The sequence below is a fragment of the Crocodylus porosus genome, unplaced genomic scaffold (genome assembly GCF_001723895.1).
Source record: "Crocodylus porosus isolate Cpor-Errol unplaced genomic scaffold, CroPor_comp1, whole genome shotgun sequence".
Lineage (NCBI taxonomy): Eukaryota > Metazoa > Chordata > Crocodylia > Crocodylidae > Crocodylus > Crocodylus porosus.
The window spans coordinates 78,605,673-78,632,668 of NW_017728886.1; the positions used below are offsets into that span (position 1 = coordinate 78,605,673).

The 26,996-nt window shown below is 38.9% G+C and overlaps 1 protein-coding gene across 1 annotated transcript in view; it reads right to left on the reverse strand.

Annotated features, from left to right (window-relative positions):
* KIF15 (kinesin family member 15) overlaps positions 1 to 26,996 on the reverse strand; it is a 52,538-nt gene that overhangs the window by 1,650 nt on the left and 23,892 nt on the right. Inside the window, exons 16-34 of the mRNA XM_019537342.1 lie at positions 26,481 to 26,622; positions 25,776 to 25,970; positions 24,431 to 24,538; positions 22,002 to 22,107; positions 20,828 to 20,993; positions 19,470 to 19,620; positions 18,246 to 18,331; positions 17,575 to 17,650; positions 16,939 to 17,025; positions 15,993 to 16,097; positions 14,861 to 14,983; positions 12,868 to 13,014; positions 10,662 to 10,769; positions 9,804 to 9,968; positions 9,309 to 9,418; positions 4,879 to 4,951; positions 4,275 to 4,312; positions 1,609 to 1,774; positions 1,043 to 1,174 (exon numbers count right to left, since the gene is read on the reverse strand). Coding sequence (XP_019392887.1) covers positions 1,043 to 1,174; positions 1,609 to 1,774; positions 4,275 to 4,312; positions 4,879 to 4,951; positions 9,309 to 9,418; positions 9,804 to 9,968; positions 10,662 to 10,769; positions 12,868 to 13,014; positions 14,861 to 14,983; positions 15,993 to 16,097; positions 16,939 to 17,025; positions 17,575 to 17,650; positions 18,246 to 18,331; positions 19,470 to 19,620; positions 20,828 to 20,993; positions 22,002 to 22,107; positions 24,431 to 24,538; positions 25,776 to 25,970; positions 26,481 to 26,622 — 2,284 coding nt within the window. The remainder of the gene's footprint in view (positions 1 to 1,042; positions 1,175 to 1,608; positions 1,775 to 4,274; positions 4,313 to 4,878; positions 4,952 to 9,308; positions 9,419 to 9,803; positions 9,969 to 10,661; positions 10,770 to 12,867; positions 13,015 to 14,860; positions 14,984 to 15,992; positions 16,098 to 16,938; positions 17,026 to 17,574; positions 17,651 to 18,245; positions 18,332 to 19,469; positions 19,621 to 20,827; positions 20,994 to 22,001; positions 22,108 to 24,430; positions 24,539 to 25,775; positions 25,971 to 26,480; positions 26,623 to 26,996) is intronic.

Sequence of the window (26,996 nt, forward strand, 5' to 3'; positions counted from 1 at the left end):
ACGACACACGGCATGTACCCCCAGATTTATGTGCAGGGTGAGGGCAGATGCAGGCTCAGGGCTCCCTGCCCCCCTCTCAGAGCCTCTGCAACCCAGCAGGTGGGACCCAGCGCAGCAGGACAGAGCAAGGTGGGGAGGCTCAGGGCTACTGCCATGAGCCTTGTGCTGCCATGGCAAGGCACTCCCTGTCCCCCAGCAGTAGCAGGGACACAACCCCATTCTGCTGCCCCTGCTGCTGTTGGGGGGAGGGGGGGGCAGGGGGTGCCTTGCCATGGGGCTCTTGGAGGCAGCACTGAGCCTTCCTGCCCTGCTGTGCCAGGTCCTACCTGCTGGGCTGCAGAGGTCATGGAGGAAGGACAGCAGGTCAGGGTGCCCCAAGCCCACAGCTGCCAGCCTGCATCTATGCGGCCTTTGGGGGAGGGAAAGCCAGGCTCTATGTTCCACTCCACTGCAGCAGCCACTGCCTCCTATAGGCGCAGTTGGGGCTGCAGCCCTGAGTCTCTGGCTCCACAGCCCTGGCAGCTGGGGGCCCCCTTTGGCAGAGGTAGAGGGCTGTGGATGGGGCATGAGGGGCAATGGCATGGATAGGGCACCAGCACATCAAGACTGCTCAGTGCCACAAAGCAGTGTGGAGCTGCAGCTGGACCTGGACCTGTGTGAGTGAAGGAGGCAGGGAGAGCCTTTATTATTCATAATAAAAAACCCCAAGAAATCAAATGCTAAAATTTATAGATATTTAGAATTGATTTTATTATAGGACTTGAGGCACTGGTAGGCTTCGAACTTGATAGATATATATATAGTGGCATTTCATTTTAATCACAGAAAAACATGGGTGGAGGTGGTTAATGAGAGAATTTGCAATTTTTAAATCAGGGAAAAATCAGGATCGCTGGTTATGACCCACAGGTGACTGCATGGAACTGCAATATGCCAAATGTTCTTATCTGAAGAATGAAAATTTTAGTCTGCTGTATTAAACATTTTCTCTGTTCTCCATCAAACCATGAATATAATCTGTATTCTAATCTCTGGAACATACCTCAATAAGTTTGGCATTCTCTTTTTTCAGTTTCACAAGATACTGAATCTTTTGGTTTAGGTTTTGATGGCCTACTAGCTTTCCATTCTCCAAAGTGAGTGAATCTACTTGCTTCCTTAGAAAGTCCATCTCCTGAAATCAGATAATAAAACTGAATGTAATCTGGAACTCTGTTAAAAAAAACCCTTTGGTTTTCAAGAAAGCAGTTTCTTTTCAAATTAGTAATACCACTCTTTAAACTCCTAGCATGCAACATATTAATGGGTTTACTCATTGAATACATGGTATTCAGTCTTCTTATAGCTACTGGATTAGTTTTCTCTTTGGAAAAATGCAGTTGTCTGATCTGCATTGCAAATTATTATGGTTTCTACGCTCAAGTTTCTATCAACATCTGATTACAGTACTTTGTTAGAACGCTAAATACATACAAACTATAAAGTAAAATATGTTTTCAGAGACAATCCTCAGCTGTCATTTGCAGCTTAATAATGACTTTTCAGTCTCCCAGTTGCAGTTCTATTGCAAGCAATTAGTAGAAAAGAAAAATCCCTTTTTTTTGTAACCTTTTCAATTTTGTCTCTTTCTTCATATATTTCTTCCAGTTTTGATCTAATTTCTTCTTTTTCCTGAAATGCTTTAGACTCCAAAGCTCTTGTCCGTTTTATTTCCATGGTCATTTCAAGGCAGACACTCTCTGCATTTTTAAGAGCATTTTTGGCTTCTTCAAGTCTGTCAACAAAACATTAAATATTAAAAAAATAAAATTAATTGTGTGTTAATACCTTCACAATATTTCAGCTCTCCGTATACAGTCATTTTTTAACAGGCCCTTTTGTCTGATCTTTCAGTAGCCTTCATCAACTTCAGATTCAATACAGGGGAAAAAAGTTGTTTTCCATGTCAAACTTGGAACCCACAAGAACCCCTTGAGTATACTTTCCCTCCCTTAAAATCTGATGCTTGTCCAAGTCACATTGTGCTGCAAAAAACACTCCCTGTTTCCATACTGGAATAAAAAGCAGAAAAATGAGAGAAGATGATAGGCATTAACCTTTTATCTACCCAGGACCTCTTGAGCACATGCTGACACAGGGGTGATGCATAGGGGGTGCACATGGGTGCAGCACATGCACCCCCTGAGCATGGCAAAAGCACCCCCTACAAAACAGTGCCTACTGCCCTCCCCACCACTGATGGTGTCTGCGAGCGGTCAGCGATCCCTGCTGGCCACTGTCAACAGCGTCTACAGGTGGTCACTGACCCCTTGTCGGTACTCGCCACCCTCCCCTGCCAACGCCAACAGTGCTGGTGGTGTCTGCAGGAGCTCCCCACTTACTGCTGCTGTGCTCCTGCCACCACTGTGCCCCCCCAGCCAACCTAAAATTTGTGTATCCACACCTCCATGTGTGTTCTGCTTGCTACTGATCTAAACCACACCACTTATAGGAAACCATATAAATTTAGATAGATTCTGCCTGGGGTTTTTTGAATGTTTGTACCTAGCCTAGGATGCAATAAACACAAGAAGAAATGTTTGTAGAAAAGAAGGTTGTTTTCCAGAGTAAGGGAGCTCTAAACACTTTAATGAAATGATGACACAAGAGACAAAACTGAAAATTAAAGACTCAAAAATGTTAGTTTGACTAGTTGAAATTGATTGTCATCAATTAATCCAGTCCTTAATGAACACTTGGGAGAGAAGATACCTTTATTCAGAATCCAGCATTAAAGTACAAATTTTGAGAAGCTCTTTCATTTAAGATATCCTTTATGCAAACACAGAAATTAAACAATGTGAGATCTGGTGGTTATAAGAAGAAACTCTTACTACACATTTAGCCCTTCTTAATCTAACAGAATAGCAACCCCCCTCCCCCAAAAACAACTTTAAAGTATCTTTAGCCTGTCACTAAATTTGATCCACTGGCTCTTAAATAGGGGTGGGCGAAATGGGGCCATTTTCAATTCAGATTTGGCCCGAATCGGGGACAGTGATTTGATTAATTGATTTGAATCAGTCCGCAATTCGATTTGGCAGCATGGAATCTTCAGCTTCAGATTCGATGCCGATTCAGAGAATCAGCAATTCGGCCGAAGACACAGCTTTAAATGTTTTTTCTACATACATCAAGGTACTGGGTGCGGCTCATGAACGCTGCAATGCTGGGGCAGATGGAGCGTCCCACAGAAGTGCGGGGGGGGGGGAGGAGAGGCCACAAGCTGGGTATCAAACCCGGTCCACTTCCAAGGTCTGCTGCTGAGTGCGCTAGGGAGCCCTGTGCTCTTGTGGGACAGCTCCAGTTGCCCCGCCATCACAGCATTCACGAGCCACCTGGTACCTTGAGGTATGTAGAAATAACATTTAAAGCTGTGCCTGTGTCCAAATCTTTCCAAATCTCTCCAATTTGATTTGGAGAGGTTAAAGGGTCTCCTGATTCAATTCAGATTCAGAGATTCAGCCACCAAATTGGGCCAAATCTCTGCTGAATCGAATCAGGGATGCACAGCTCTATTGTTGAATGTATAAAAGGAACCCTTTATATCAGCAATTTCATGGGTGTTTGCCACTCAAGCTTTGATAAAAGAAAAGCCACAGAAGTGGTACCATTAGAAGCTTAAAAATAAGTTAAATATTAACTCTAGGCATCACCAGCATACTATAGTAATAGGCACATTAGAAAAATAAGCAAATTAAATACAGGTGTTGTTGTGACCATAAGTTTTATATAAATGTTCAGCAGCAAATATTGACAAAAATAATGTGGAAAGACCCATGCTTCAAAATGTGGTTTTCATTTAGAACTCTGTTCTACTCCCAAGGCCCATCATTTCATTTCTGAAAAACACAGAAGTTGCCAGTATTCTCAAATGCCAAGAGTTGGAGATAATGCTTTATAGTGTTCAGAAACATAAATGAACAGCAGAGCTGTTCTCACATGCATTTTAAGCATTTTTAAAGGGATTGGCAATCTGTACCATAACACATTGGTTTTGAAAGGCTTATAAAAACAACAGAAAGCACAGATGTATACTTCAGAACACATTATCTAGGCTTTAGTTTTGTAGCTAATGTAGGAACTACTACCACCTACTGATGAAAAATAAGAACTGAATGTTTGTACTTTAAAAGGCCAAACTAATCTTCATCTTTGGGGTTTTTTTCTCAGATACATTACTCAAGGGTTCTTGAATTCAAATTTCTAGGTATCAAACAGCATTTAAAACTTACTCAGATCTCATTTTCAGTATTTCTTCCATTGCTTTATTCTACAAAAAAGTCAAGTTAGGAAGGGTTACATCTACAGAATTCAGACATTATAAAAGCACGTACATAGCTCAGTTTATACACTGAAAGGCATTACATATCAGCACAAAATACCCACAGCAATTTGTCCCTTGGGCTACTTGCATATAGCTAGTGCTGCTGCTGTAAGACCATGCTGTAATAACATCTAGGAAATTCATAACTTGAGGAAATGAACTTATTCAGCATTTGCCACAAACAGTATCCATTGCAACTTAAAAGCTACCTTTTTTTTTTGTATACTTCAGAAAAAGGAAATAGCAAAAGCTCCACATGTCCCAGTGGAATGAAGCAAGGCTACTGGGTGTTATTTTCCTCACTCTTCTTTATTCCTTCTACTGTGGTTTAAACCCACTGAAATTAATAACATTAATATATATAGTTAAAGTAAAATTAGGCACTATCCCCTTTTTAATCCACTAGCATCAGAAATTTTGCAATGATATGAAAACAGAACAAAACACGAGGAGCAGGACTTCAAAGCATAAAACAAGCAACCGAACATCACATGGGAAAAAAAAAAGAATACCTTTGCTAGTCTCTCTTCAGCAATTTCCTTCTCTGTCTCTCTTAGATGCTCCTCACTCTGATGTTTGTGATCCCTGGAGAAATATAAAAATTTATCCTTGTTATACACAAAAGAAACTACTGATAAAACAAGAGCTGCCTCAGAATAAAACTAGTGGTTGACTTTGTGCTTGTTCAAATTTGGTTAGCATGCATCCAAAAAAAAATCTAGCTCTGGAAGGAGTCTGAAGTTTCCTATACTAAAGTAAAGATTTGTACTTAAAGCAAACACACACAAAAGATATTTAAAGAGAAGTGAGCACTTTTATTTAAAATACCTTTTCACTAGCAAATATGGATCCATGTATTATACAACTGAGGTTTTAGCAGTTTTTTTATTAACTGACAATCTTGACCCTGTATTGGATTAGAAAAACTTCTTCCCCTCTTTGAACTTAGGTCTTTCATAGTTAGGAGGATAAGAGGGGGTTTTTTTTCCCAGAAGGTTTAAATATTTTTCATTTTGTTAACATTAACTAGACTCAAGACACACAAGCATAAGTAAAGAGGCACAAATGCCCTTTTTTGCTTTCTTTTAAATCCAGCAATAAGATGGGTTGTTTTTTTTTTAATAATAATTTTCTAAGAAGAATAGGTAGAACGGATTGACAATGGCCCAGTCAGATTGCTCACTTACTACTTGTTGTTAGTTGCTTAAAATCTTTGGCAAATTAAAAAAAAGCAGCCCAAATTAATACATCAGATATTTGGTTCAGGGTCTCTCTCTTTCTCTCTCACATACACACCGCACCTTTAAATTTCAGCCAAAACAGTTTAGCCATTTCTGTGAATGAAACTAGGAAAGATACATTTCTAATGTTAATTTCTGTTGAATATTGCTTTGGCGAGCACAGCTACCTCTTAGCTTTGGAGAAAGGATTTGAGCATGCTCAAATCCAAGTTTTCCAAGGGAAAACAGACAGCCTGCAGTAACTGCTCCAGATAGCAGACAGCAAGGTGTCCATCTCTGCTGTGCTCCAGATGATCCCCTCTTATTACCCAGTATTCAGGCAGAACTAAGGAGGAAGCAGTACGATTCAAACTGAACAAAAACAAGATGGACCTGGAGTGGCGCAGAACAATTCTGAGGAACTACACTGAGAGAAGGAGCCTGGAGGTCAGAGACTGGGGGAAGGAGGTTGGCAGGAATGCCAGACCCAGACTGGTTGGCCATGGAAGAGAATCAGGATGGAGAGGGACCAACTGAAGAAGGGAGCTGGGTAGGGCAAGGAGACTGGAAACCACTACAAATAGGAGGAAGGGAGGCTCGCTGACAAGAAGCTAGAGTGTATGGAGATACAAGGGCACTAATGTGGGCAGAGACTGGGAAAAGCTGCTGGGGAAAAACATTAGGATTAGAACATAAGCCCCAGGAGGCAGACTAGAATGGGAATTTGGTGGGTGTGAAGAAAGTTAGCAGGAAGGGATAATGGGAAGAGAAGACTGGAGAGTAACTGGAGAATTGGGAGGGAAATAGGAATGACTTGGCAAGAAAACTGGGAGCAGAAATGGGCAGAGATTTGACTAGGGCTCATTGGGGTTGGGTAAAGACAAATAACAGGGAAAAGCAGAGCAAGTTGGAAGGAAAGCAGCAGAAGTCTTGTGCCCACTCTTTTCCACAGCCCTGTAGGGAACACAAATCTTAAAAAGTATCATCATTCTGAAGCCAACATTATTAAAGCATCTTATCCTCTAGTGGACCAACACAAGAGGGGGATAAGAACCTCCTCCTCCTATTGGTTACATCATTTGTTGAAGTGGAAGAAAGGCTGTGATAATAAAAAAAATCTATTTTTTCAAATTTACTTTTAATAAATCCTCATACATTACACCAAAACCTTGGTTAGAAATATGTTAAGGTTGTAAAGTCAAGCACTTCAAAGTTAAGAAATGCCAAAATAAAGATTGCCTGTGGCACCTTAATTCACATGCCCGTATCAGACTCGCATACTCTGTTTTCTCCAGGACCCTCTTACTCGAGCACATAGTAAAGAGACCAAGCAGTTTTGTTTCTGCCTCATTGCTCAATGGGTAGACCTCTGCCTTTTTTATTACACACTATTCAAAGCCTGCTCTGAAGACAAAAATCAAACATTTCCTTAGAGGATATTCTGTATGGCTCATTCCTCTAGTGGTCAAGTGCTTAACTCATGATGAATTTACTTTTCAAGACAACCTGTGGAAAAGGCACAGAGAACCCGAGTGTCCAGTGCACCTGAACTTTCAGAGCATATAGTATTAGAGAACTGTGCAGGTAGGGAGCAGTGAAAAGCAGAGCAGCAGATCTGGCAGGAAGCACATGACAAGGAACAGAAAGCAGAGTAGCAGATCATGCAGGGAAAGGAGATCAGAGATCCAGAGATTTCTTGTAAGAACCTATACTGCCAAAAACATTTTGATCTTTGGAGTCTTGTCAAGTTCTTTGTGACAGAACTGCTCTGCTCTAGTTTTCAGCCCTGTGGGAAATAATAAGTAGTGGTATTTTCCAAGAGGGTCATCAAGTATAAAAAGGTTAACTGCCTACACCAGTGTAGCAACAGACATGAAATGAGCATATGCATGGACTTTGTAACCTAAATGTTTTTTACCTAGGCATTTTATGTAAAGTAGCACTCAAAACTGTTTCTACAATTTTCAATTCACCTTCAGTAAAACTATTGTTAATTTTAGAATTCAGGAAGTTCTAAGCATTCTAAATTTTCAATGCTTTCTAATGGAAGAGTAGATCCAAGTCCTATCTTTTATTAGGTTGCCAAGATGGTAGCTTTGTGTGTGATTTATGCTTTAAAATATCTTTTTTTTCTAAATGATTTACTCTGCTTAATTAAAAAACATAGTGACAGAAGATTATATTACAATACATTATTCCCATTTTCTATATTTTGTGAAGCCTTTTAGATAGTCCGAAAGTGTTAGAAAGACATATGAACAAGTCTAATTGTGAAAAAATTCTGTTCAACACCAAAGATACAGCCTGGTGATTCAGAATGAAGATCATGTCTAACCCACCTAAGAATGTACTGCAGTTTGAAGTCTTTCATCATTCATTGTTCCATTTTCATTGAAAGTCAGCTTTAGAAAGCAGAAAAACAAGTCTGGAAAACTGACCTCAATTCAAGTCTACGATAAAATTTCCATTTACTTTTAGTATGACAGTCACCCTGGCAATTCACATTCCGTTTATTTTCCTTATTTTTGCCATGTTAAAGACTTCAAATGTAGTTAAAATGCGTTATTTATGTGTTTTAATAGCTTAATTATTGTACTTTAATAAACTGTAATTCAAAGATAACAACATTTCCTGACCTTTAAAAGACTTCCACAAAGATCAGTGTCCAGTTATCTCAGTTTATTGCTCTTCCAGCAATAGTTGGGAATTAAATCATGATATAACCAAGAGGTGCACAGATATAAAGTGGCAGCGATATAAAGAAAATCGACTGTATTGGAAAAGAAATTGGCCCAATGTGGCCAGTAATTTGGCCGATAAATGCCTGTGTGTGTGTGCAGCTGCAGCACAGCATGCAGGCAGCAAGAAGCACAGCCCAGCAGGTTGGACAGCTGTGTCCAGTTGGCAAGTCTGCTGTGGTGGAGGGGGACAGGGGTGGGAAGTGGTGCATGTGTGGCGGGGGGCAGATCAATGCCGCTCGCTGTAAGGGAGGGAGCGGGACTGAAGCAGGGCGAGACAGGGCAGGGTATGGGATGAAGCTGTGGCTCGTCCAGGGTGCATGGGGAGGGAGTGATGGCTCCTGCTGTTGCATGCACCCTGGCAGGGCATGGGCCCCTGGATCAACATGGGTAGGGTGGGCTGTTGCTGTGGGCTGTGCCAGGATCTTCCTGGTGAATGGGGGAGGGGGTTGGGCCGGAGCTGTTCTTGGGGCAGGCACCGATGGTGCTGGGAGTGGGGCTACAGCAAAATTTGGGGTGGCTGCAGCCTCACCTGTAGCCTCCCTCCCAGTGCCACTGCCCACCCCAAGTGCAGCCTGGACCAGCCCCTGATGGGAAGAGCCCGGCATAGCCACAGCCTGCTCCACCTTGGGCAGATCCAGGGACACATGCGCCTCTCTCACCCCCTGCCTCACCCTCTTGGGGTGCATGCAGCAGGAGGAGCCACTCCCTCCTGGATGAGCCATGGCCCCATCCCAACACCTGCCCCATTCCCTCCCTCACTGGGGTGGGGAATTGATCTACCTGCCCCTGCCCAATGCTCCTTCTTTCCCCCCCTCCCCTTCCATCACAATAGACTTACCAGCTAGATGCAACCTGTATCAGAAATCGGATCGGTATTGGCTGATATGCCTCCTTAAAAACCGGCTATCAGTATCGGTCTCCAAAATCTCTACCAGTGCACCCTTAGTATAAACTAAATTCTGAGGTTAGAGAAGATTTTACCTGTTTTTCCATCGTCTCTGAGCCTCTTCAATCTGACCCTGTAGGTTCCGGTTTTCTTCCATTAACGACAGCATTTCCAGGCGCATGTTTTCCAATTCACATAACTGCTCCTAAACCAACGTTACAAACATCTTTTCTGAAAACTGAAGTACAACTAATGCTCTCAATAAAGAGCTGAAGGAGTACTCTGAAAGCATTCAATTAAAGTCATTTTCTATCAAGGCCCCCCATGAATCTGCCATTCAACATTTGAACAAAATTTGCTTTGGAGAAAGCCAATATCATCCTTGGATAAAAACATGGGGTACAGCAGTGATACAAAGTTTCCCCAATAGTTCTGCTTTTTTTTACTTTGGTCTCAGGCTACAGGAAGATTAAGAACTACCCTTCTGCATTAACTTAAGGTTCTAAAGACACAGCCTACTAAGATGAACTAAAAATTAATATGAAATTAGTGGATTTACAAATTGCCCCTGATTTTTAAATTTATGTTACCTTCAGCCTTAGGATTTCATCATTTTTATCTGTTCTTTCTTCATTCAACTTAGATACAAGATGCTCCAGAGTAACTGCAGAAGCTCTCCTGTCTGCTATTTCCTGCTCCTGAGTTTCCAAAAGTTTTGCTAGATTTAGATTAAAATTAGGAGGAGTTCTTGGACACTGGAAATAAAAAGTTTTATTTAAATTTCTGAAAAAGTGTCCCCCCATGTTATACATTTTATTTTTTAATGCTAGGTCAGTGGGGGACAAAAACAACAACAAAAAGAAGCAGCACTACTTACCTTTCAAATAAAAGAAAATTTCACAGATAAATCTATTTATGGTCTGAAGCCCCTCTCCTCCTGCATGTGTATATGTACTGTACACTACATATATATAGGCAGTTCTTGGACTTATGACAATTGGTTCCTTAAAACAGCATCTTAGATTGAAATGTTGCAACTCGGAACTGATTTTTCCATAGGAACAATGTTATAAATGGGGGAATCGGTTCCTGAACCAAGGCCTAATACCCTATTTCTCACACGTGGTGGCTGCTGCTGCCATCCACCAACTTGCTCTGCCGCGCTTCTTTTACACAGCCGGTCGTGCATCCGGTTCTATGGGCTGCTGACAGGTGGTGTGTGATTGACTGGGGGCAAGGCCTGTCAGCAGCCCACATGTGACCGTAGCTGCCACCCACCGCCCTGTCTGGCCAAGCATCAGAAAGTCAAAACAGGGTGTCAATTTATAAACATTCTCAGTGCTGTTCATTGCAACTTGAATGTTGTAAAGTTGAGGACTGCCTGTATACATATATAAAAGCTTCAGTGAAGCATGGTTGAGCAAATCCTTGTCTCCCAAATACCGTACCTGTGCTATTGCTGTAGACAAAGAGGAGTCCACAAAACAGTCCATTTGTTTTATTTTTAGGTCATATTCATTCTTCTTCTTTTCCAATTCCTCCACCTTTTGGTCAAGCTATTATAAAAACCCAATCAGTTAGAGTTCAAAAATTGTAAAAATGTCACAAAAGCTGAAAGAGGCAGAAACTAGGCATAAATTCTAATACTATGAATAAAATATGCAAGTACAGCAATCTCAGATGGTATTTGGAATATTTAATATTTTACACTTCACAACTTTAACATCAGCTGTTCTTCCATATTTACCTACAATTGCATCATCTTTTTGTTAATCAAATAGCAGTTATCTACCAAACTATTTAAAGAGATCCACACAGTAGTGTACTGTGTTAGCACCTAACCTGCTTAATTTTTGCTGACATTCAGCCTCACTTACTTTTCTCAAGGTTTGATTGCAGGTTTTTAAATGTTTGCTTAAATGAGCTTTCTGATATGAGTATACTAATACACCTTCTATTAGCAAATCCCACAGGTGGCAACATTGCTAAAACTTACAAAAGAATACTTTTACTAGTATAGGTTATTCTCTTCCAGCACACTGATCCAAGCAATACTTGCAGAAGGACTTTTGTAAACATACCTATACCTACATTAGGATTTTTATCAGCAGACATATTTGGCAGGACAGTGAGTTATGCAAATAAAACTTAAGTATAGACAAAAAAACTTAAGAAATATTTCTTTGCGTTTAAAATATTAGAATGCCTTCAAATTGCCCTCTCCCATTATTAAACTTTAGGCAAAAACAAAGAAACATCCCTTTTGCATTGCTCATAGCTCAAGTTCTCTTGCCTTTACTTGTACTCTTGGGTTAAAAAAAAAAAAAAAGAAAAGAAACAAAAACCACAAAAACAACAAAAAAGGTCTTCTACTCAGCCTTTAAATTTAGCATCTGTGAAAGCTCAAGACCCCCATTTCTCAATGCTACACAGCTTAACTCAGGGTTAGAAAATTAATATTTATCTGCCTCTGGCTCCTGTCAAAGATGACAGGAACTAGGGGCAGTAGGACACGGGGGAAGCCATGGCAAGCTCCTGCCTACCAGGGGCTTTTGGCCTGGTACTGTGGAGCTGTTTGTGGCTGCATTGGCACAGGGAATTCAGGTAAGAAGTGGGGGGGAGGGTGGGGAAGGCGGCAAAGGAGGACCGCAGGCATTTCCTCAGGTCTCGGGGCTGAACGAACTGGTACACAGCGCGGGGGAAAGCGTCCCATCCCCACCACTGATGACAAGCACTTCCTGCTGCAGCCACTCACAGCCTGCTCGGGGCTGTCCTACCTCTCTGCTGTGTCACTGCTGCCTTGTGCAACAGTGGTGGCAATGGAGAGCAGGCACAAGCAGCTTCATGTGGGCTCTGAGTGGCTGCAGCACAGGGCACAGGCGGTGGGGAGGACACTTTTCCTGTATGCTGAGCACCATTTTATTCCCTGCTGCCACTGCTAGCTTAGACCCCGCACCAGCTCTGGGCTCGCCTGTTGGAGCTGAGCCCAGAAACTGCTGCTCAGTGCAGAGGAAATCCACCTCACCCCCCATGGCTTGCCACTGCTGGGCAGCGTTTGCTGTGGCTGCCCCCCTGGAGCCCGTGCCATGGTAGCTTGTGGTGCAGTTGCTTCACCGCTGCCTCTGTGCTGCCCAGTGCAGCAACAGTGACCATGTGGCCAATTTTTTTTTAAATTAAATTAAAATATTTTATTATGGGCATTTGATTTTTAGTATGCAATTTGTCTCCCCGCCCCTCCAAGATGGAAAACCCTTTTCCCCAAAGAAATACTTTCAGGGTAAAGGGAGGGACTTCCGGTGGCAAAGGTCTGAGATTAGGGGCAGGACTTCCAGTCCCAAGATGGTGACCAGGGGTCACAGCATTTGTCAAGGGGCAGGGTACTCATGCAGCCCTAGACAGCTTGCCAAAACTCAGTAAGCGGCCATCTGCCCAAAATAAATTGCCCACCCCTGGCTTAACTAGCATTTGCTTCAAGTCTTTTACATTATTACTCTCCTAATTCAGTAAGAAATAATTTGTTCTTAATATAACAGAACTGATTAAAAATGTTTGAATGATTGTCGCTAGGAAGTAATCTAAGATTTAAGCCCCTTTCCATCCAGTTGTTATAAAAGTAAACAAATGATTCTACAAGAAGAGCATCCTATGTTTTACCTGTTGTCTATATTCTTGGATTACAGCATCTTTCTTTTCTAAATCTTCTTGTGCACTCTGAAGCAATGCAACATGATGTTTAGAAGCTTCTGTTAACTTGTTTAGTTGCTCGGTGGTATGGTTCAGGTCTTCAAGCAGGAGATCTCTCTGTTTCATTTAAATGCACAAGCAAAAAGCAGGAACACTGAAATTAACAGGTACTATTCCAAAGTAAGTACTTCAAATTATCTTTATCAGTTAAAGGTCCCCCTTTCAAAATGCCTTTTAATTCAGCATTTCAGTTAAAAAAGATTCTTTGGCAGCTCTTACTATGCAAAATACCTTAGTTTCAGAACAAAAGGTTTTACAAATTTTTGAAGGTAGGCTAGGATATTTTAGTTACAGTTAAGGTGTTTGTGAATGATGGCATTGTATTATGGCAGATAAGGTTCTCTGGGTAGATGTGACATTGTGTGTTAGACCACATAAAGAGTTGGAAAAATGTTCTTTCCAAGTTTTCGGGGACTCCTTTTTCAGCCATACGAGAAGTCTGGATACAACTTATAAAAAACAATTTTTCCAACTATTTAGCTGGTCTAATAAAATATATCACATCTACCCAAAGAACCTTGTCTGCCAATGTCCTTAGACCAACATGGCTACAACCAACAATTCTAAGGTATTTTATTATGGTATTTTCAAGGTGGGGTATAATTTATATTGAAACAACCATGTGACCATGGTTATTTAACACAAATACTGCATCTGTCTTAATCAGAGAGTTAGTAATTTATCCTGTAATTTTAAAATTGTACTTTACATTGCCTTGCATACAGATACTCTCAGTAATATCTATGGGTAATGGCAGTTTAGTTAGCCTGGGAGGCGGAAGAGAACCTCATGCAACTGAGTAACACCAATGCCTAGTATTAAAGAACCTTTCTATTCTTATTTAGCTGGATCATGGTAGCTATGGACAAACAAAAAAGCCTAGGGACCCCATTAGGAGCTAGGTGAATACTACTGAGGAGGTATGATGAGAGTAAATACAAGTATGAAGAAAATAAAAGTTAAACTATTTTACACTGGAAGTGAAGGTGACTGGCAAAGAAAAAATTCAGCAGGTAATTCAGTTCTGGCTTCCATCCTTCAAACACATGGAAATAGAGATTCAAAATTACTTAAGGTCTAAATTGACATTCATGGTTTTGATAAATTCTCAGCCGAGAGGAGATTTTTTTTTTCAAAACTGGAATTCAGAAGGATGAACAAGCTATTCTAGTAGATATAGGAGTGGCACTATGTCAGGACTGAAGCACTATGGGGTTCTACTGATTATTTTACATAGATCATCAAAATTGAACGCCTTTATCCTAGAGATAAAGGGCAAGTTCTGCAAAATAAAAGGGATGGCAGGAAGTGAGAGGGGATAAACGGAGTAAAAAAATTAAAATAAAAAAGATGCAGGATTAAACAGATCAATTCTGTGAATCTTAAATGTGACACCAGCAGGTGGAGCTTTTGGCTAAAATCACAGGTAAAGGAAAAAGTTACTTAACTTAGCAGCACTAGAAAAAATGCTAAAATGCACCATTCTTTTACCTCTACATAAATTATTTTTTATGCACCTGATCCAGCTCCCATTAAATGCAATTTAATAGCTCACCACTGACTAATGCTAGGTGTTTATAATCTGTCTTTTGGATACAGGTGTCCCTCGCTTTATGGTGTACATACGTTCCTGGAAAATGGCACACACTCAAATTTGCATAATGGGAACCCACGTTACAAGTAACAAATAGGGATACATTCCAATGCCTCGACTCTACTGACCCTCAGTACACTGGCTTCCACTACACGGATTGCATGAGTGAATTTACCGCGTATATAATAAATTCTTGATATAAAGCGAGGGAAACCTGTACCTATTTTGTGTCCAAATGATGTCAAACAAAAATCAAACTCATCTACAGAAGACATAAATTGCAAGGTAGTACTAATGCTACATTCATACCTCAATATCATCAGCTGCCTGTTTTCTTTCCAAATCTTCTTTCAGTTTCTCAATTTGCCTTTCCTGTTCCTCTATGATTGCTTTGCTTTCCTCTTTTGCAAGCAAAACATCATTATACTTGAACTAAAAAAAGCAAAATTAATCTTTAGGATTATGATGGTGCAAACAAGATTATCAATGAAAATGGATAACAACAATGGAAATGATGCATCTTGCAGATTTGAAATGACAATGAGAAATTTCATGCTGAGAGGTCCATCTGCGAGTATGAATTTATAACTTGATAATGTTATTACTTGATAAATTCCATAAAATAGTTTTGCATGAAAGACTTAACAAAACCCTAGTGAAATTATTAATTCAACAGATATACTTCTTAATTTGTGTTGAATTAATTTATTAATGAAAGTAACAGATGTAATATATGCTATATATACACACAATAAATAGATCACAGTGTATATTGTGAAATTTTACACGCGTTTCTTTCTTAGCACTTTTTGGGTTTACATATAAAATATAAAACATTTTTTGCATGGTTGTATCTCTTTGCAACAGTAAAAGAAAGTATAGACAAAGACAGATACTTATTGCAAAAAGATGCACCAAAACAAAACCTCACAGTTCCATCCAGTCCAAACGTTAATAACAAATCACCTTCTCTTGTGAGAAGTTATGCAGATGAATAACTTATTTATTTAAATACTCTTATTGTTTTCATGTACATAAGTGCTGCAGTACTAAAGTCTGAGTTGTATGTCATAACTATATTTATATTCACTCTCTCCTAAAAAAAGGAATTTGGTGGCTTGACTCAGCCATTTCTCCAGTCACTAATTTCCCTGAGAAATTTAAACCTGACTGTCAGCAGAGTGAAGCTCACAAAAAGCAAATATACTCCTTGATAGAATCCTCTCTTTACTAAGCCTGTGGAAAGCATTCAGTTTCCAAGAAAGCCATAAGCATGAACTGTTCAGAAGCATTTAACATGTTAAAAAAGTTTCCTTCTACTAACACTACAGCAGATGACACTAATCTATAGTAAAATATGTAACCAAAGTGTTCACTGTCATTTTATTCCATTTTTGCAACACCATGAATTATACCGTATGTCCTCAATGACAGAACATACGTTTATGTCCTCCAGTTCTCTTGTCAGTCCCTCTATGGACTCTGTCTTAAGACTGATCAGTGTCCTTAGCTCCTGGATTTGGCTCATCAAGTCAGTTACAACCTCCTGCAACAGCAGAAAAAAAAATGGACTTCATTGTTTGCCTGCATATATATAACCATGATTTCATTTTCAGTATGGAAAAAAATATTTCAGCTTGAGTTTTGAAATTATACTTTCAATGTGCATGAGGGAACAATAACATTTTTGTAATTAACAAGTCCCTTTTCCCTTTATCTTAAGCAGTCAGAAAATAGGATACTTCTTCAATGTCCCAGAATGAAAGAGACTATAATACAGTACATACTAGTTGGTCCTACCTCAAATTCTCTTGTTGGAATGTTACAATTACTATTACTTGTAGGCACACAGAAATTTCAATAGGATGTATCATCTTCAGATTACCACTACTGCATTCGAGATTTCTGGAACGTGATCCTCCAACCCTACATACCCCACGTTAACTTTCAAATCTTGAAAACAAAGCATCTTGCAAGATAGCTTATTGAAAAATGAGATCCCATGCAATTTCTTAAATACATTTTATACCTAGCAATAAAAAAGGATGCAGTATTGATTTTACTGACAAGGTGAGAATAGCTACAATCAGGTGCCTATTATGCCATGTTTATTTTTTCATTATTCAAGTCCATAACAAATGAAACAACCACAAGCTCCTGTTAGTGAGTGACATGCCCATACTTCACTTATCTGCTAGCTGTTTTGTCCAGTGGCCACGCTCAATCTTTTCTGCTTTCCCTAGAGGTCCCCTTGTATTCCTAACTCCATTTTCTCCGGCTGTGTGCCAGACTTCTTTTCTGAAGTCTTGCAGGTTCTGTGCCAGCAATATCAATTTTCTTTTGTTCTTTTTTAAACTTAAGAATCAACAACATAAGTCTCCCTGTACCTTATCAGTGGCATTTGTCTTCTCCAGAGAAACTATAACTTCTTCAGCAGCAGCCAGTTTCTGCTCCAGCTTTTGAAGTCGTGCTTCCTGAAAGAAATATTGTTTTATTTAAAGATAGGACTCCCATTACCTCCCTCTACTCCCTCAGTATGAAAAACAGATGAATAATTTAAATATGCTTAATATATGGTAAGACAATAGTTCTCAATCTTTTTGGACTCAAGGCACCTTTCATAAGGCACCCCTCCAGAACTTTTTGAAATTTGGTGCCACCCAGTTCACAAAGCTAATTTATAGTGCTTAATTCCTTGTAGAAGGATCTGGCAGTGGGGATAGGAGATTGTCCAGCCAGGACCAAGCTTGAGCTTGTGCTTATCAGTTTAGTTTTTATCTGCTTATCTTCTAACACCTCACTTAAATCTCCTCACATCTACTGGCATGCTCCAGAAGATTTGGTGGCATCCCACCACCCTGGGTGAGAAATACTGCTCTAAGAGCTAAAATGGCAGCTTAGCAAAACTGCCCGAGGCTTGAAAGCTCTGCATTTGTTTTACTACTCAGTCAATACAATAATACAATTGCCAATATATAAAAAACCCCCATGAAAACAGATTTTAAATTGTCAAAATGTTTTACCTGCTGCTCACGCCTAGCCACCATTTCAGAAGACTGTTTCTCCAACTCTGCTTTTTCAAGGGTTTTCAAGAACTTCCTAGAGAAGGATTTTTTTGTAAGTCTTACTCAAAAGGTAAGAGAACTTCAACACAGAACAAAGTAAACAAGCTAATAGTTTATTATATATATGCAAAGCAGCAACATTGCCTTTAGCTGAAAAAAAGACTACAAGTCCAAGCAACCATTCTGATAGAGCCAGATGATAAAAACTTCTACAGATAGGCCCTAAATGGCTGTTTTCAGGCTCACTGAAAGCATCATTACTGTTGCTTCAAATTCCTTTTTTTTTTTTTTTTTTTTTAGAAAGTCAGCAGCCTTTACTGGAGTGGACAGATGGAATATTAAAAATATTTCTTTTTATATCAAGAGACAGGACACTAGTGGCAGTTACAAGATAGTGAAAAGATGTGCTAGACTTCATGATTTAAGGGGAGAAGAACTGTCTTTGGGCAAGTTTTAAATCTCCGGTGGGAGGTGACTCAGAATTAAGCATTTCTCTAAGTATTTAGACAGTTATTTTAATTTATTTTTTTAAAAACCCTCTTACACTTAAGAGGGGTAAAAAAATAAAATCAAAATTTAGTACCGGGTAAAACCATTACATACAAAATAGAAATGAGAGCTATACTTACTTTGCATTATTTTCTTTGTTTTCTTGTAATTGCAGTGTCAATTTTTGATTACGTTCTTTTTCTGTTTCCAAAAGTTTCAAGAGATTCTAAAAAGAAACAACGCGTTACAACAATTCTATGTTATTAAATTCTGTTAGTCAGAGAACTTTAAAATACAGTAATTTAAACCAAAGCTCAAGAATATGGGAGCGAGTAAAAATAAAAATAACCAACAATATTTTACACAAAGTGCACAAGAGCTAAATGGAAACAAATGTAATTACACTCTGGCTTATACCGGTATATCAGCAGTTTGAGACCACCATTTTCAAAATGTCATTATGAAAGACAGTTCAATTGTTACTCGATTCTAAGTTTACTTAAGGGTACCAGATGGGAAAAATCCTGACACTTACGGGATGTGTCATAGGCAGTTTATATTATTTTCAAGTTTGAATATTCTAAAGGTGCTAAATTTCCAGTGAATTCTAAATTCTAATTTCCAGCAGAAATTTAGCACCTTTAGAATATATATATAGAATATTCAAACTTCTAAAGGCCAATATATATATGCTTCAAATCTGTTAATATTTTTCAAATACTAAAATTGAAGCCTTGGTGAATAGGCAGCCAGTATGCATCACAGAAAAAGTGGGCAAAAGCATTTGCTAGAAATCTTGAGCATCCTTATTACTGTGTTCTGTAGTCACTGCAGTCTGACAGGTTTTCAAGGACAGCACAAACTATACTGAAGGACAGTGATCCAAAACCAAGAGTCATAAGTTATAGATCACTATAATCAGACCTTTGCCAAAGGGAAAAAACAGACACTAACTTTTATATATCTCAAACATGAAATGGTTACATTTAGCTTATATTAGAAAATCAGAAACCTCTGGGTTTAGCACCCAGGATTCAGCTCCAAAACAAATGTCCACTTCTCTGATTTAATCCAACTAGCTCATATCCTATAAAAAGGACAAACAATTACTTCAGAAGACAGTACAAGTTCTGCAAAGAGTTACTGGATGATGTCTTTCATCTAGTGGTTACAAAAGTCAACTAGAAAATTAAATGCACTAAAAAAAAATCTGGAAGTAGTACCTTCCAGAAAGGACTACCATTAAAAATTGTTGGGATTTTCCCTGCCTAACACAGTACTCTCTTTCCAATAAGATCAGTTTCACAACTTGGTTAAATGAGAGGTTGGGTTATATTGTCCTTTAGCAGCCTTTATTTTCTTACACAAAGCTCAGTTTTCAGTGCTTCATTTTCTTGCTTGCTGTCCTCAAGCTGGTGCTTCAACTGATCTGTCTCAAACTTGATTACTTCCTGCAGATTGTCATAGTCATCCTGAAGGCTTGCTTTTTCCTCAAGAGTCTTCTCGTGTTCTAGCCTTCATTAAAGAAATTAACAATATTGGAAGACAAATATGTGATGAACTATAAAATATCCCAATCAATTATATTTCACAAGCTATCCAATTCAGAATGTAGTACTGATTTAGAAAAAGGAGCATCATGTCAAGATGTGCAGGATTTGGTGCAACTTTAATCAACATTCCCAAAACAATAAAATTACATTAGAAATAATTGTAGGGTGGTGTGGTATAAAGAGAGGTTAGCAGACAATGGAATGTTTGTTACTAATGCTCTACAACCTTAGGTGACAGAGCAATAATTCAGTCACTATATCTTGGTTGGTCATTGTGATCTGTTATTTGTCTGTTGGCCAAGATTAAGAATACATATTTTTTAATATTAGCAGACTGATCCTTTGCATCTGTGCAGTATATTTGCCACACAAGAATTTTCTGCATGCTGTGTAAGTGTATTAGATTTCCTTTTATCCTGGTAGTGTGAGAATTTAGGCCATCTCATATTTGAGATTAAAAGTTGATGGTCCTCACCACTTACTGAAAAGAGAGTTACGAAACGTAATATGAATATAGAAGCTGAAGAAAAGGCATTTACTAAAGGCTCTTCAAAAGGATCAGTGCCTCTCAATATTTAATTGGGGCAGCAGAGAAACAATTGAATCAGTTTTGATTCAGAGAGTCAGTTTTACAGTATACCTGTCAGATGATACCATATAAGATGTAATTCAATAGGCTAGAGTAACAGTAAAGCCCACCTGTTTGCACAGCAAATCGAAGAGACTCTCCATGCACCAAAATAGAGTTATTTTAGTGGACATGAACCTGTTTAAACATCACTTAACTCTTAAATACTTGCTATTAATTGATTAAACTTCACTGATTTTCTAATCCTAGTAGCTCTTAAATGTCAATTACTGCCTGCAGTTCAAAGAGGTTATCAATCTCAAATTGCCAAGCTGTAAATAAAAATAATAAAATTAAATTTAAAAAAAAAAATCAAGTTAAGGGGGGTTCACACTTCAATGTCTTTCTGCTAATTTAACCTTTCATTATATTTTCTACATATATAGGATATAACTGAGCCGGTAAAAGCAAAGAACAGAATATAGTGGTCAGCTTTTACAGGAGTGACTTAAAGCACAAATACATAGAAATTAAGATTCTGGAGGCACCTCTCAGGTAGAAGGTTGAAACATTTTTAACTAAGTAGTAACTGACAGCACACCTGACATTATCCAGCTGGAGCTGCACGTTCATGTGTCTATCAGAAAGCTGACTTATTTCCTTCTCTTGTTTTTCTTTGAATGCGTTATACTCCACTTTTACAGTAGACAGCTCTTTGTCTGCAGACTGCAGGACAATGCGTAAATCATGGACTTCACTCATTAATACTGTCAAAACGATACAGAAATGTTTAGAAATGTTAATAATTTATTAAATTCCTTGCATCCCAATGCAGTATCAGGGATGCTGTCAAATCCTGTTAGATTAAAAAACACAACAAAACAAAAACCAACAACCCATCATGTAAGATTGTCAGAAAAAAAAAAAAGTCATACTCTGAAAGACAGGACAAAACAATGGACGCTAAAATGAAATAACGAGGAGGAAGAGGGACAAAGACATCTTGTAAAAAAGTATTCGCTAAATCAAAAGAATTCTAGATACCACTGGGGATGAAGTCAGTTAGACACAATTCAGAATTGCCGATAAAATGCATGCTAACACTTCTGGATGATAAGCAAGTACTAAAATCAATCTTCAAGAAAGATCAATCAGTGAATAAAATGAAAATGACATCTCACTTTACAACATATTTTATATTCAAGAAAACCTTTCTTCAGTGGATTTGATATCCTGACTTTTAAACACTGTAAACTAAAACACAGGAAGAGTATGGTCTAGTATGGAAAACAGGAAAGTTTCAAGTACTTTCAGGTTTGCTATATCACAAAAAATGCAAACATGATAACAATTCATGTAGTCTACTCAACCCAATCTAACTGAAAATGTCAAAAATATAGGAATATTTGCATTTATGTCCTATAAGTATGACAATAGTAGAAGAATAGTATTAAAGATGCTCCACAGTGTTCAGCTTGATAAAACAGTGGGACATTTTCCTTGCATTTTTAATTATTTTTCTTCCTAACATCATATACATTTTTATTTACTAGTGATGAATTCACTTTCCATTGTCTCTAATAAAGATCTTAACTCCACATTGCTCATGAGTAGGCAGGAAAATTGCTCTGATGATAGATGATATAAACTCCTTATTACCAAATGAATTTAAATCTATTATAAATAAAAACAGTTATTCAGTATTTCTCACAGTTGTTCTAAAACTTCACTTCTTAAAAAAATTAATATAGCATTTCAGTGTTACACATACTTACTATCATTCTTGCTCTGAGTGTCTTGAAGTTGCTTTTCAAGCAATTTTATCTGTTCAAAGAGCTCCCGTTTTTCTTTATTCCATTCATTTCTTTCTGATGAGAAAAGCTTTAGAAGATAACATTTAAAAAAAAAAAAATAAGGAAAGCATAAGTCACCTAACTGAAATAAATATAGTTATACATTTTACATATTTTAGCTAATAACTATAGAAGACATTTCTGTGTAAAGACATTTTGAACGTTTATAATCAATTTATATTAATCTTGAACATTCAAAGAGAGTATAATTGTAATTAGCTAGGTGTATTTGGAAGTAGAAAAAGAAAACACTACCATCGAAGACAGACAGGCTAAGGGAAGGAAGAATGCAAGAGCCTCATCTAAACATATTAATCACTGAGCAACTCCGAACCTGACACATCCTTTAAAATTAAGATAGCGGAACTGGGGAAAAGTGACTTGTACTTCTTTGTCAATAGCATCTTCTACTTGACACAGCATATTCTACTTCTCCTGTACTACTGCCATTACATCACAAAGAGCTTTATAAAATCATTCTGGTATCTATTACTTTATTACCAGCCATCATTTAAAGAGGCCCACTCAACAATTACTTCATTTTATAATAATGGAACAATTTCTAGTCTATAAATATAGTCATCAGGGCATTTTACAGTTCTTTAGAGAGATAAAACATGGATCCAGGTTTTCCATTTTCTACTGAAAAATGGGGGGGGAAAAAAAAAGTAGATCTTCCCCTTTTACCTGATAAAAGCACAGACTTTTCATTTTAAACAGAGAAACATACAGATTTTATACTTTTGCAAAGAAGTCTGCAGACTGGCAGAGTTCCAGCCGGCAAAGGGCTGCGGGGAGTGTGAGGAGTCCAGTCAGGCAGCAGATGCCACGTGCATGTGTGCATCAGGCAGCCTGAAGAGCAGTTGCCATAGGTAAGTCTGGGTGTGGGGGGAGCAGGGAGGAATTGAGGTCCCCCATACGGAAGCAGTTGGCTAGGGCTAGGACTACTGCCCAGCCTGGATGGTATATGGAGCCTGGGGCCGGAATGCAGTCACAGGGCCCTGATGGGGAGCAGGATGGGGCTGTGGGCAGCTTGTCTGGGCGTGGGGAACGTGCCCCCCAGATCTGTGTGCAGGGTGGGAGGCACTTGTGGACTGCCCTCTGCGGTCTTGGGCTCCCCCGGGGTCTCTGTAGCCCAGTGGACAGGACAGTGGGCAGGGAAGAGCAGCTCATTATCGCTGTGACCCCCATACCACTATTGCAAAGCACCCTCTGGCCATCCAGTAGCAGCAAGGGGCACAACTTGGGAAGTAGCAGGGGTGGTGGCACAGTTGTGCCCCTCACTGTTGCCAAGTAGAGGACACTTCGCCAGAGCAATGCAATGCTCACAGCAGGAACAAGCTTCCCCACCTGGCCCCACTCTGCCCTGCTGCGCCAGGTTTGGCCCATTGGGCCTCAGGGAGAGGGCAGCCTTCCAGGCACCCTCCGCAGCTACCCTGAAGGTTTGAGGGGGCCCAGTCCTGCACACCCAATGGAATTCCTAGGCAGGATCAAGACCATCAAGCTACTGCAACACCTGACTGGTTTTCCATGGCACATGTTCTTAAGAGGGAAATGCCCCTCGTGTCCATCCTGGGACCCATCTTATGCTGACCAGTGCAAAGGGAGGGGCCAATGTAGGTTACAGCATGGAGGCAAAGGGCACTGGGAATATCTCTGCTCCCCCACTACTCCATGCCTCCTTGCTGGGACTTGCTGGCCCTCATGGGGCCTGGCTAGGAGGTGAAGGGCAGCAGGAGAGACACCGAATACTGCGGCAAGGGAAACATGTCACCCCCTTGTTCCACATTGGGACCTGGACAAGGGGCAACATGCATTTTGCCAAGTGAAATGGATTGGCTGCAGCTGGAAGATTAATAAAATATAGTAATAAAATTATTTAAGAAGGACTTGTAAACATTTAATATGGTAAATGACAGTTTAGCTCAGTCACAGCTCGTATTTGGAGCATTTTTGCACTGCAAAGTTTTAAGGGGGAATTTTCCACAAATTGATGCGGGTTTGTTTTTTGTTTGTTTTTTTTTTTTGGGGGGGGGGGAGTGGCTGTTTGTTTATTTATTTTTTTTGGTTACAAATCATTAAATTAGTCAAGAACAACAGTAGATATTTTTTGAGTGCCCAGCCATTTATGCTTTGACTTTGGACTCAAACATCTTTAGAATTAAACAATTATATATAATTAATGTTATAATTAATTATAACATTAATGTTATAATTTTAGTAGTATTTTCTCTCTTGCAAAAACAGGTGACAAAGAAAAAAGTCATTCCAGAGGACAGAATTTAGAAGAATGAGTTATTGCATCACTTGAATATACTCTTATAGAAATTTGCATTATATGGCTCTCTCACCTCTTGCATTTGGGTAGAATGATGTTCGAGTTTATTAATATGTTGCTGAAGTTTTATGTTTTTACTTTCTTCCTCATCTAGCTTTTTTTGAAGAATGTTCAGTTGTTCCTGTTATGTGGCAGACAGATGAAATTAGAAAGCTTTCCTGAAAATTCTGGTCATGTGAAATAGTCAGTTTGCACATACTGAATTCAGAAAAGGTTCACTTTTTTCAAATCATTTATCACCTGAACCACAGAAGCAAGTCTATAGAGAAAGACTGTGGGTTTCTCAGTTCACAGTGCCACAGAGATTTCTGAAACTCCCAAATGAGCTGTGGAAGATCCCTAAAGACATGATATGCAAGGGACCTATAATCCTACAATGCTTTCCACCAAATTTCTGGACCTACAGGGAGATCTGTCAACTAGATCGGCATGTGCAGGATTATACCCAGAGACGGACCCCCACATGCAAGATCCGGCCGACATGCTTCCCTTCTAAGCACGTATGTATAAGTCTAAAATATCAAGCCCCTAAATTGTAACAGCTATCTATCAAATTAGATACATGTGGATTACAAATTTCTTGGAAGAGCTTTGCATTTTGTGAAAAGTAGTTAGGCATTTCAACATGGGATTCTATTGCTATGTAAGTTTCCATACCATTTAAACTTGGTACGCATTAACAAAATTAACTCAAGCATTTTGTTGAATTTTTTCTATGGCTAAAAGTTCCCCCTGTCAGGAAACTGAAAGTGGAAGTTTCCTTTGTGGAGGAAGAGTTTAAAGTTTTCCAACTGGCTTTTGACAGATTTCCTCAAATAATGCAGTTCTATACTCCTGAACTAAGCAAGCACTCTGATGGTTGGGGACCCCTCTGACCTACGCATGAGCCTCCTAGAGTAGTTTTTAAATCAGGTGGTTTGAATAGTCCAGTTGAAATGCTTTGTGGAATATATAATTTCTGCTGAATTAAAACTTCATATTCATCTATTTTTCTGGACACACGGGCAGAAATGAATGCATTGCAAGTTTGCATTCATTGTAGGACTAAAATAGGCAACAACAAAGCATATTTTAAAAAATAATCCTGTAAAAATTGTGATAAGATCTTATAAGCACCATAGATGCACCTTTGACTTTTTTTTTTTTTTAAAGTGAGCCAAGAGTATAGTTGAAAGAATATGGCATATACTGGAAGCACTGAAAATATGGTAATAGCACACACCTAAGCATATATTTTTAAACACTTTTTTAAAAAAAAAAATACAACAACATAGAACCAAAATGGTCCTATTCAATGATTACCAAAACATGCCTTAAAATACAATCACTTATTCACTTTAGTTTTTCCAAGCATTTACCTGCACCACTCTGAGTTCCTCAGCAATGGCCTCATAGGCTTGTTCATTCATTTCTGGTGGAACTGGTTCTTTGAAAATATCATCAATCATCTCGGGACTCTGGATAGCTAGAGAATCAAAGTCCAAGCTCTCGGGGCTTACTCGTGGCACCAGACGGGACCTTAGTTGGTAAGCCTTTGTTGGAGTAGTCAAGTTCTGTTGAAAATATTCCAATCGAAACATTAAATATAAATTCAAAACTAGACTGTCATGTAATTTGTTTCATGATTCTAATACCAGAATACAAAGTGAAATAAAACTGAGAAATTTCCAATAACGTAGCTCTACAGAACACTTCTGCTGAAATCAGTGAGCGCTACAGATGTGATTCAGGGGGCTGGACTCGATCTTCCAGCTCTAAATGTCTATGAAAATCACCACTGCAAGTTTTCTGATTTGCAACCCAGTTATAAGCAGTAGATAGTTAGGAAGCAACTCAGAACAAGTGATAACATTTCTATCCATCACAAAAACAAAAACAAACAAAAAAATCACTAACCAAATTTGTGCGCCAAAACATTTTGTTAGACAAGGGATCATAAATTCTAATTCTTACTAAAAATCTTGCTTTCATCTCAAATAGCAAATATTATCAATATTATCTCAAATATAACTAGACACTGTTGCACACATTCTTTTTCATTAAGATTTTACAGATTCTTATACCTTAAGAGTTTCTCTGTGCATTTTATTCAGTTGAGAGAGCGCATGGCGTTTGTGAGCCTTAGTTGCCTCCAGAATGTTTTCAAGATGCTTGTTTGCTTTCTGAAGGGATTGAAGATCTGACTCCATTTCCAGATGTTTTTTCCTATTTAAACAAGATTTCACCAAATAGCCACAAAGTTATTATACAATTAATTACCTTGATTTACTTCATTTCTTTATGAAGGGATACATCCTTTAACAGCATGAAAGTTACATTTCAGAGTCAGATGAAAATGGAAATGAGTGTAATGTTTAGTTATTTGGACCACTGGTGCTCTAAGTCAACACGTCTTCTTTCCATAACGCTAAGTAGAGTGTCCATGTTTAACAATAAAAAGACTAACATTTATCTTGCAGCAGCAAAATAAAGTGTACAAAAAGCTAAGAAAAATATAATTATATACAACAGAAAAATCACGTACAAAAAAACAAAACAATAGATGCACAATTATACCCTTTTATCTATGTATATATTTG